General features: G+C 36.4%; 1 protein-coding gene across 3 annotated transcripts in view; it reads left to right on the top strand.

The window, feature by feature from the left end:
• Window positions 1-12,220, top strand: part of MICU3 (mitochondrial calcium uptake family member 3) — a 96,924-nt gene that overhangs the window by 78,388 nt on the left and 6,316 nt on the right. For all 3 annotated transcript variants that reach the window (XM_068532010.1, XM_068532009.1, XM_068532008.1), the window contains 2 exons: window positions 2,386-2,486; window positions 2,987-3,158. In XM_068532010.1, coding sequence (XP_068388111.1) covers window positions 2,386-2,486; window positions 2,987-3,158 — 273 coding nt within the window. The remainder of the gene's footprint in view (window positions 1-2,385; window positions 2,487-2,986; window positions 3,159-12,220) is intronic.

The raw sequence follows: 12,220 nt of genomic DNA, 5'->3' as shown, positions 1-12,220 counted from the left end.
TTCTAAGACCTTACCCCTGCTCCTCTTCTCAGCCACTTTGCCCCTCTTCCACATTCCATCGCTCTCGCTTCCAGATGGATACCCCAGTTCTTCCTGCTGACCTCTGATTGGCTCAAGCCTCCGCTGTTATGGTCCATTTAGGCATGCCTTCTCAAATATTTCCTCCCCCTACTAAATTAAGCTGTTCCTTGGATAATAAACTGATTAGATTTGATTATACACGATCACAAAAGAATGTCTGTAATTAACAAGCTACCTTCTCCCCCCACAAAGGTCTTAATGCTTTTGTCCAAAGCATCTTATGACTACCAATAAGAACATGTATATATTTCATTTACATTCATATTCTAACCTTATCCTGAAAACGGTTGTTGTAGATAGGGTTTTTCCCATTTTACAGATAAGGAAGCTGACGATCAAAAAAGTCAGTGAACTCAGGTCTTCTGATTTTAAATCCTGTCCTCCTTCCATTACATCAGTCCACCTTCTCAACTTAAAGCTACTGGTGAAAGTATAATAGTAGTGCCTTTTGAGCACTACTCAAAAATTACACTGATCTGTCACATAAGGGGCCTTGAAAGACTGGCACCACTAATATTCCTCAACACTCATAATAAGCTTGTTCAGGAAGGTATATTTAAAAGATAGTATGTGACACCTGGCTTCCTGGCTGTGTCGTTTTTCCCCAAGTGATCAGATCAAACCACTATCAGATCAAAGGAGTTGGTTATATTATAGGGAACTTCTCGGTTATTCCAGCTCCTGAGAATACTTGGAACTTGTCAGCAAACTCAAATAAGAAGTAGTAGAGATCATCCAAACCAATTATTAGGAGGTTACATTCTAGAGATTATTTAGAAAAATCCAAACTAAATTACGAATATAGACTACATAGGTGATTACTAAAGAATCTCAACAATTTTAGATAATTTAAAGTAGAAGATACCCTACATGTTTTAAAGAGTCTTTAAGAGAGACATGAGTAATCCGTGTAGCAGAAAGATCACTTTAGAAACATAGTTTCATGGATTAAAAGAGGGCATGTTGGAGGGGGAAAAGCCTATCAGAAGATGTAGTCTTCTATAACTCCATTCTAGTCGTTACAAGAGAATAATAATATTTGGTCTAGGGAGAAGGGAAATAAAGACCCAACAAATGTTATGAAGGATAAAAATGGCTATCTTCATGAAAGATTGGGAAGGGGGCTATGAGGAATCAAAAGATTACCAAATTTAGTGTTTGGAAGATGGGTAAGATGAGATTATATCAGGGAACATGGAAGACGACTGATGCTTTGAAGAGAAGTATATATTTTCTATTTCTTATGTTTTCTAGGGAGTGGTATCCTGATTCTGGTCAAGAAGTAATAGTTTCAAATATGTACCTTTAGATGGACATTTGCAGCTATTTTTTAAATATAGAAAACGATACTTATTATTTAACCTCTTACTTTTTCTTAGATTTCCCAGGATAATGCATGGGGAGAGGTTATAATCACTTGAGTTTTATTATTTTTGTAACTGAGTTTATCAGATAGGTATGAGTTAATGGCCAAGTGAAGAAGGAAGGAAAGAGAAAGAAGGAAGGAAAGGGAATGGGATGGGAAGGAGGGAAGCAAAAGGAAACCTATAAAGCTACATTAAAGAGGGAAGATTTTCTCAGGCCATTAAACTTTATAAGGACTATAATTAAGCTATTTTAAGAATACATTTGTTGGAACTTGTTTATCAAGTTGAATGGGGAAGGGAAAATCCTCTGGAATTAATTTCTTATCCACTCAAAAAATAATGTAAGACTTTTCTTTGGAAAAAATTATAGATGATATAAATTCCAAGGTAATATTACTGTAGTTTCTCTTTCAAAATACAGTATCTTCTATTTAAAGTATCATGGATAAGAATACAATAGGGAAGAATCATGGTTCAAGGAAACTATTTTGCGAAGCTTGAGGCCATTCTTTTGTCAGCCCTATATGTTCAATAATCTGAGGAATTTACCTCTTTCGGACATCCTAAATGAATGAATTTTTCAGGTTGATTAGGAAAATCCAAAGTAAATTACTTAAATAAAAATAAAATATTTGATGATTACTAAAGGATTTTAACTATTTTAGATCATTTAAACTATAGATACCCTATATGCACAATTTGTGGTTGAAGACTTCTTAATATAATCATAACTGTAAGTTTTTTTTAAGATAAACATCAATTTCATCTGTATTTCTGTTTTCAAATTTTGAACTTTTTAACTGTAATGGCATGTATTAATACATCCTTCTGCTTTTCATGCTAATGTTAATGTACTTATGTTCTTTGGGGGATATTATATCTCTATTCTGTTTTGTTTTATCGCAGCTAACCTTTAAATTTGTGATTTTTTTTAAAGCGTGCTGATGACATTACAAACTTAGTAACAGATACTACACTTCTTGTACACTTTTTTGGAAAGAAAGGAAAAGCTGAGCTCAACTTTGAAGATTTTTATAGGTGAGCTTAATTTTTATATTTGTATTGAAAAATGTTAACATGCTAAAGTCAGGAAGGTCTTTAGGAATCATTTAGTGCAGTGACACTCACCCCTTTGCTGCTTTCATCTTAACTAAAGATACTCTATAACAAATATCCACTCCCGTCACTGCTTGTGTACCAGTAGTTCTACTGATAAATGTAACAGGAAGTCACTGAATGAGGAAAAATATCCAGATATCTGGATTGATTATTTCCTGTATATTCAGAAGAAAGAATATTACCAATTCCTCTGTCTCAATAAGCTGCAGTAATAATAATAATAAGCATGTATACAGTGTTTGCTGCAGTAAACACGAGGCAGGGCACATTAACTCCTTTAAGTCTCATCACTACCCTGCAAGATATTCTTGTTATGCCCATTTTACAGATGAAGAAGCCAAAGTCCCGAGAGGCTAAGTACCATCTGTTACCATCACTCTTCATTTATCTTATTCATTGTTTATGTATTTTTGTCATAGATTCATGGATAACCTCCAAACAGAAGTTCTAGAAATAGAATTCCTTTCCTACTCTAATGGGATGAATACTATCAGTGAAGAAGATTTTGCTCATATTCTTTTACGATACACAAATGTGGAAAATACATCAGTATTTTTGGAAAATGTGCGTTATAGTATACCTGAAGAAAAGGTATCTAATCCCCATTTTTATTTTGTTACATATGTTATTACCTTGTAATTATATAGGTCTGTAAAATATATTGTCCTTCTGTTAGTTCTTTTGCTCCTCTGTGGATTAATAGATTCTTTGGGTATATTCCATCCTTCTTTCCTCTGTGTCTTAAGGGCTCTGGCTAAACTTTAAAATGGATTAATTTAAAATTCTGGGTTGGGACTTCCCTGGTGGCACAGTGGTTGAGAATCCACCTGCCAGTGCAGGGGACACGGGTTCAAGCCCTGGTCTGGGAGGATTCCACATGCTGCGCAGCAACTGAGCCCATGCGCCACAACTACTGAGCCTGTGCTCTAGAGCCCATGAGCCACAACTACTGAAGCCCGCGTGCCTAGAGCCCGTGCTCCACAACAAGAGAAACCACCGCAGTGAGAAGACCCCAGTCACTGCAGCTAGAGAAAGCCCACGTGCAGCAACAAAGACCCAACACAGCCAAAAATAAATAAATAATAAATTTTTTAAAAAATAAAAAATAATAAAATTCTGGGTAGATATCCATATTTTTCTTAGACATGCTGAAAACCTTTAAGGTTATTAGCAGTTGTTTTATTCACATTATGGATATCACTTTTCAAGAGAATTCTGCTGAGCTATAAGCTTTGACTACTATGTAAACATCACCTCATATAAAACAGTTTATATTGACATCATTTCAGTCACACTTTATTCATTTCTATAATACCCTTAATAAAAGGTCATTAGAAGACGGCTATTGACAAGTGAGTGATCTTATCAGTAGTTGAAGTGAGGTTTTTCAAAGAGTTTGGATGGCGTGAATGGTTAAGAACCTAGGACAACTGATTGTCTGTTTGTTTAGTAGCAAATGTTTTGTCAGCAGTTCAGAGCAGTTGCATTATCTAGCGGTATTTGAGTGCATCACTGCAACCAAATAGAACTGGTGTTACAAGTACCCCTTCAAGCATGGGATGTTTTGGATATATTGCCTTCTATTTGTGTTTGTAGAAGGATCAAGTTAATCTATCCAAGAAAAACTTGCAAACAGTTTGACTTTGTTTAAAATTGGTACACTGTGACGGTGCTAACAATTCTGCAGGTCCCCTACGGAATGAGGAAAAAAGGACTTGATGCATTTGACTATTAGTTTATGTAATCACTTAGGGGTCTTTTATCTGTTTTACATGTTGAAGTAAATTTTTTCCAATTCATAGATACTTCCCTAAAAATAAATATCAGAAATTGTACTATTTTGTCAAGCTACGAGTGTATTATTTAGGGCCTTGAAGAATATGCTTTTTTTTCTTTTATCCACTGGAAACTTATAAAAATCTGAAATTCAAAAAAATCAATTCCAGGGTGAAGTGTTTAGGGAACTCTTTGTACTGTTTTTGCAACGATTTTTTTACATTTAAAATTATTTCAAAATAAAAAGTTTGGGGGAGGGGAATTCCCTGCCAGTCCAGTGGTTAGGACTATGTGCTTTCACTGCCATGGCCCGAGTTCGATCCCTGGTCAGGGAACTAAGATCATGCAAGCCGTGTGGCACAGCCAAAAAATAAAAAATTAAAAGTTTTCTTTTAAGTTAAATTCAGCTTCTGAAAACTTCTAATTGATAGAGGTATCTTAAATGTAACAAATCATTACAGTAAGAAAAGGAAAATATGGTAAGTGAACCAGCATTGATTCTGATTTTTTTTTTTTTTTTTTTGCATTATCTCATCAATCATTAGAACAACCTTCCAGATACTGATAAATTTCTTTTAGAAAAAGGGAAGCTAAGGCTCTCAGGTACGTAAGATAGTTGCCCAAGGATTCAAACCCAAGACTCTAAGCCAGTGATATTCCTAACACACCCTACTTCTGTATTTACCATCTTTTCACCTGCCATCCCCTTCTCTCAAAAGAATAACAACTAGTAGTACTTGAATAGCACTTTACATTTCTAAAGTACTTTCATTTCTATTCATTTATCTAGCAGATATTAAACATCTGCTATTTACTAGGCCTTATTGTAGCCACCGTGGATAAAGTGACAAGATAAGCAAAATCCTTCTCTCATGGAAGCACATCTTAGTGGAGAGATACAATAAACAAGTAAAGGAAAAATAGTAAATGATATCTTTTCAGATGATGATAAATATTATGAAGAGGACCAAAAGTCATGAGGACTAGAAAAGAAGATAGACAATGAAGGTAGCTTTTGAGGAAAGGCTGTGAGGAATGACCTGTGCCAAGATCTGGATAAAGAACATTCCAGGCAGAGGAAACAGCAAATACCAAGGGCCTGGGGGCAGAAAAAGCTTCCTTTATCTGAGAAATTGCCAAAAGGGTAAAGTCAGTGAAGGGGAAATAGTAGGAGATGGAGGAGAGATAGATAGGGGTCAGGTCTCAGAGGACCGTGTAGGCCAAAATAAGGAGTTTAGATTTTATTCTAATAGTGATTCTAGGAGTGATGGTAAGCTACTATAGTATTTAAACTTTAAAGCAGTGGTAAGTAAACTACCTACTTCCTATTTTTGTAAATAAAGTTTTATTGGAACATAGCCACACTCATTCTTTTAATGGATTGTCTCTGGCTGCTTTTGTGCTGTAACAGTAGAGTTGAGTAGTTGCAACACGCACCGTATAACCTGCAAAAATAAAAATATTTATTCTCTGACCCTTTATAGAAAAAGTTTGCCAATCTTGTTTTAGAACATAGGTGTCACGTTTGTTCATTCAACAAGTATTTATTCAGTGAGTATTTGCTGTCTACTGTGACACTCAAATCTGATCTAACTCATGAGCCAGATATGACCTGATTCATGTCTCAAAAGATCATCGTGGCTGGTGTATACAGAATAGACTTCAGTTGGCCCAGCTTTGAAAGAAGAAGGCAAGTTAGGATGTTGTTATAATAGGAGTATAGGTAAGAGATGAGCATGGTTTGGACCAGGGTGAAACTAGGGAAAAGTGGTCAGATATTGGGTCATTTGAAAAGTAGAGCTGATAGAACGTGTTGCTGGATTAGACTGCAATATGATGGAACAAGCGGAATCATGAAGAACTCCTAGGTTTTGGCCTGAACCACATGATCAAACAGTGCTGCCATTTATTGAGCTAAGCAAGACTACAAGCTTGGGATTCAGAAAGAATCAATGGTTTTATTTTGGACAAGTTAAATTTGAGATTCCTATGAGGTATCCACTTGAAGAAATTCTTCAGGCAGTTGGATGTGTGACTCTAGCATTCAGGGGTGCAATCAGGACTACTTTTGGTGTATAGACTTCCAAATTGTGTCTCCAGTTTAAACTTCTCCCGTGAATTTCAGTCTTTTACTTCATACTGCCTACTCAGCATCTCCAATAGTATCCAGAAGACATCTCAGGCTTAATAGTTGCAAAACTAAACTCCTGAGCGTCCCCCCAAAATCTTGCTCCACGCGCCATCTTCCCTGCTTGAATTAATGGAAACTCCATTCTTCCTAGTCGTTCTAGCCAAAATTTCTGGACTTCTCCCTCTCATTCTACATACCATCCATCACAGATCCTCCTGACACTGCTTCTGTCAGAATTGGATCACTCCTTGCCACCTGCACTGCTACCACCCAGGTCAGTTGCCTCCTAAGTCACCTCTCTGCCTCCAACTTTGCCTCCCTGCCATCCACTCCCCGTTCAGCATTTAAGGAAGTGCTTTATACCATGATTCAGATCTTATCATAGTAACTCCCCATTTTTCTCCTTACAGCGGCCTCCAAGGCCTACACAGGCTGCTCCCTCATTACCTGAGACCTCACTTCCTGCCATTCTCCCCTATCCTCGCTTTGCTCCAGCCACACTGGCTACTTTACTGTTTCTCAGTACCAGGCAACCTGCTGTCTCAGGGGTTTTGTGTGTGTTCTTTTCTCTGCCCAGAATGCTCTTCTCTTAGATATGCTGTGTATATCACTCACTACGTTATTTCTCAATGAGGCCTACCCTTCCAATCTAATATATAAAGACTCACCTATTATATAAATAATATGTAACTTACTATGTTAAGTAATAATCTAGTAGATAAATTATAACCCTTTCCCTTGGCATTCCCTATTCCTTCTTCCCTTAATCTGTTTTTATTTCCATAGCGTTATCGTCTTCTAACATACCATATAATTTACTTTTTATTTTTCATTGTTTATCTGGATAAATAATAGTATTGATATTTACTTATTTTTATTATTTGTTGTCTGTCTCCCCTAACTAGAACATAAACTCCGGGAAGGCTGGTGATTTTATCTTTTTTATTCACTCATATATCCGCAGCACCTAGAGCCCCTGTCAAATGAATTGATAGGTAATATTTAAAGATGTGGAACTTAAAGCTTTTCTGTTTTTGTGAATTTTATCTACATATATATTCACTCATATAAAATGGTAGATATATACAAAGTTATTTATTATAGCATTGTAGCAAAAGATTGGAAACTACCTGCCTCTATCAGTAACATACTGGTTAAATACCAGAAACTACCTCTTGCAGTAAGTTACTGGTTAAATAAATTATGATGTAACTATAGAATGGGAAAAGGTGCAGCTGGAAAAAGACTAAGAAAATTCTTTATGTACTAATATAGAATGATGTCCAAGATGCAGTAAATGAAAAAGAACACAACTTAGAACATTGTATATAGTAGACTACCATTTGTTTAAAAAGATAGCCTATGCTAATTCTAGAAGGACCCACAGAACTAAAAACATTGGTTCCTCCAAGGAAAGGAACTACGTGGCTAGGTGACAAGGGTGGGAGAAAGGGAGATTTTGTGTTGTATATTCTTTTGTGCCTTTTGAATTTTGAACAGGTGAATATATTGCCACATAAGATAAATAACTTAAAAAAATGTTAAATATCGTGGGACCAGGTGAACTTATCTAGGAGAGAATGTAGATAGAGACTGTAGAAGGGAAGGGAAGAGGGCTTCTCATCATAACCACATAATGTAAATATTAACCAGAAAGTAATAAAATTATCGTTATTAAGCTTTGAGGAAACTGATGTTCGGAAAGGTTTAAGAGACTTACCTTGTTAGGTCATTCAGTCAGTAAATTTCAGAGTTTGAATTTGCTGCTTTTTTCACAATGGTACACTTCCCTCAATCTTTCAAAGTTGTTTATATGTTTCTAAAAGTTATTATGTATTTGCTATTTAGATCAGTTACTTAGCATACTTAATTTATGATATGAGTATGAATTTTGTGTTGAGAATAAACATAGTTTATATTCCTGAGGTCCTCATAAGTGCATGTTTTCTAAATGGTCGTTTTAATTTGGATGATAGTTTCTCTTGATGATTTTTTTGGCTTTTTCAAGTTAACCTTTTCGTCATTCTAGTCTTTTGATTTTTTCAAATTCTATCGAGGTAAAAATCATGTAACATAAAATTAACCATTTTAAGCTGAACAATTCAGTGTCATTTAGTATATACACATGTTGTACAACCACTATCTCTGTCTATTTCTAAAACATTTTCATTACACCAGAAGTAAACCCTGTTTAAGTGTTAAGTGTTTCCCCCCAGCCTCTGGTAACCATCAGTCTGCTTTTTCTCTCAGTGGATTTAACCGTTCTGGCTATTTCATATAAAAAGAATCAGGCAATATGTGACTTTTCATGTTTGGCTTCTTTCATAATGTTTTTGAGGTTCATCCACATTGTAGCATCTATCAGTACTTCATTCCTTGTTATGGCTGAATAACGTTCCATTGTAGGTATATACCACTATTTGTTTATCCAGTCATCTGCCCATAGACATTTGAGCTTTTCCCACCCTTTGGGTATTGTGAATAATGCTGGTATGAATATGTGTGTACATGTATTTTTTTGTTTGAATACCAGTTTTCAGTTCTTTTGGGTATATACCTAGAGTGGAATTGCTATATATGTAAATTATAGCCATCCTAGTGAGTATGAAGTGTTATCTATGTAATCACCTTTACCTTTACCTTAACCAGAATTCTTTATTACTTTATATAGCTTTGAGTTGCTATCTAGTTTCTTGTCTTTTCAGCCTGAGGGACTCCCTTTAGCATTTCTTGTAGGACGGGTCTGCTAGTAATGAATTTCCTTAGCTTTTGTTTATCTGAGAATGTCTTAATTTCTTCATTTTTGAAGGATACCTTTGCCACATACAGAATTTTTGGTTGACAGGTTTTTTTCTTTCAGCACTTGAAGTATCCTACTCACTTCTTGCCTCTGTGAGTTCTGATGAGAAATCAGCAGCTAATCTTAATTGGGGATCCCTTCTATGTGAAGAGCTGCTTCTCCTCTGCTGCTTTCAAGTATCTTTGGCTTTGGCTCTTGACACTTTGAATATGTGTCTTGGTGTGGGCGTTTTTGAATTTATCCTACTTGGACTTCATTGAGCTTCTCAGATGTGTAGACTCCCGTCTTTCCTCAAATTTGGTGTTTTCAACCATTATTTCTTTAAATATTCTTTTGACTCCTTTCTCTCTTTTCCTTCTGGAAGTCCCATAATGTATATATGATCTTGATGGTGTCCCCAGGTCCCTTAGGCTCTGTTCACTTTTCTTCATTCTTGTTTCTTTCTGTGCCTCAGACTGAATAATTTCAATTGTCCTCTCTTTAATTTCGTAGATTCTTTCTTCTGTCTGCCCAAATCTATTGTTGAAGTTCTCTAGTCAGCTTTTCATTTCAGTTATTGTACTTTTAAGCTCCACAATTTTTATTTGGTTCCTTTTACACTTTATGCCTCTTTATTGATATTCTCATTTTGTTCATACATGGTTTTCCTGATTCCCTTTAGTTCTTTGTCCGTGGTTTCCTTTAGCTCTTTAAGCATATTTACAACAATTAATTTAAAATCGTTTTTTCTTTGGTCCAATGTCTTGGCTTCTTTAGGGATGGCTTCTGTTGATTCTTTTTTTTTTTTTTCCTCCTGTGAATGGGCCATATTTTCCTGATTCTTTGTATGCACCGTAATTTTTTGCTAAAAACTAGCCACTTTGAATATTATATGGTAACTCTGGAAATCAGATTCTCCCCTACAGTTGTCCATTTGCAAAATAGCTTGGATAAGTCACTCAACAAACAGAAAAGACTGTATTCCTTGTCGTGTGCAGTCACTAAAGACTCTGTTCCTCTATCTTAGGGGTTAGCCAGAGAACTGACAGAGATTTCCTTAAATGCCTGAAGCCAAGAAGAAAAAAATATAGTACTGTTCCAGTCTTTGCAGTTAAGCTGTGAGCTGGAGCACTCCTTCAACACTAAGCCAGGCTACCTAAGCCCCTTTATTTACCTTCACCTCCTGCTTTCACAGAGCCCACATATCTGCCAGAGGTGGTAACCTAGGGTCCTCTCAGGTCTATTAAAGCATGTGTCAGTTCCTGGGTATGTCCAATTTCCCAAGTATATGCAATAGCCCTGGGAGCCCCTATTCTCCCAGTAACCATTCTCTTCAGCCTCCTCCTTCCCAGGCTTTTGGATTCTGTCTGCCACTTGTCTCCTCTGTCATCCCTTGCCCCAGGCTGGCATAGAGTGTGTATGTCTTTAAATGTTTTGATAGATGTCAGTGTCACCAGGAAAGCCATTCTAGTCCAAGGGGAAAAGGGTGAAACAAAAGTCAGCCTCTGTGCTGCTCCTTCAGGGAATCACCAGACAGGTCAAATCACATATCACGACAATGTGAGAACAAGGCACCCTTACTGAAAATCAGTTGACCATAGATATTTGGGTTTATTTCTGGACTCTCAGTATATTTGTATTTTTGATACTTTAAAGTCTTCAGATATTATCATCACTTTATTTTTAAAATTTAAAAATTTTAAATTTTAAAAATGTAAAATATTTTAAAATGTAAGCTACTTCTTTTTACTCCACTTCTAACGATTAGGACATACTCCATTCAAGTCCCAGTGGTTCATTACAGAAGTGATTCTGGGAATAGGAATGGGGAGGGAGAAGAAATGGCCATACCCCCTCTCTCTCTGCCACTTCCCCAGACTGTCTGTCCCTCACTTCTGTTAAGAATGGATTGCTTTAAATAATCGCCATCAAAATGAATGCCCTGTTTTTCAATTTACAATTCCATATTTACAAACACAAAGAGTTTAATCTGTACAAAACAATTATTGTATGGTTTTGAATTTGCCCTGTCTCTCCAAACATGAGATCCCCATTTTGAAAAATCCAAAGGTTCAGATGGAGAACATTGTATTCTGTCATTCTTCGATTTGCTTTTAATTTTAAGCTCCCTAAGAGTATTGACATTTTTGTTTACACTTTGTTTTAAAATATCCCATCCTCTTGTTTTTCACTTTTAGCAGCATTATCCTGTCACCCTGACACAGAGACTGTTGCTGGGACAGCTGGTCTAGCACAAACTGATACAGAACCAGAGCAGTGGCCAGTTTCCCTGGCAACAAGCTCTTCACATCAAGACAAACCCCTTCTGGCTCAGTCTCCCTAATTGAGTCAAACAGTCCTGTCAGGAAAACATGGCAGGGGGGATCAGGTCACAAAGCGGAATCCAGAGTTGGAATGGCCATAAATGAATGTAAGGAAAGAGAAAAAGAAAAAGTGAAGAGAAATGACAGTGATGATTCTCCTTGAAAGTAAAGAGGGGTTATAACTGAAGTGGAACTAATGTGTATTAAAATTTGGTATTATTATTTCAATAACAAATTGATAATATTATTTTGATAATAAGTCACTTAATCTGTAGTTGGCTTATATGAAAAGAGACTCTCTGGTTCTTTGCCCAGCTTCCCAGTGCCACCTTGTTAGCTTTCCTTCCCCTACTACCCCAGTAGTAAGGTCAGAATTTGTGAAGCCTAAGCTCTCAGCCCTCTGCTTGTTCTCTGTTTACTTTGTCTCTCAATTTTGTTCATCTTGCTGAGGAGAACACATCAAGTAAATGCAGCTCTTTGTATCCAAATTCGTATTATCAGAGATACATTGTGCTTATTTTAAGTAACTTTCCTGTTTAATTGAAGTTATAGCAGTGGCAATAATTTCAATTTACGTAAATGAAATTGCAGAGTCCTTTCCATGATCCTACCCCAAGCCCTGTGTTGGGCCTCCCAGAGCTCT

The sequence above is a fragment of the Eschrichtius robustus genome, chromosome 21, assembly GCF_028021215.1.
Source record: "Eschrichtius robustus isolate mEscRob2 chromosome 21, mEscRob2.pri, whole genome shotgun sequence".
Taxonomy (NCBI): Eukaryota; Metazoa; Chordata; class Mammalia; order Artiodactyla; family Eschrichtiidae; genus Eschrichtius; species Eschrichtius robustus.
This window is presented reverse-complemented; position numbering and strand designations above follow the sequence as displayed.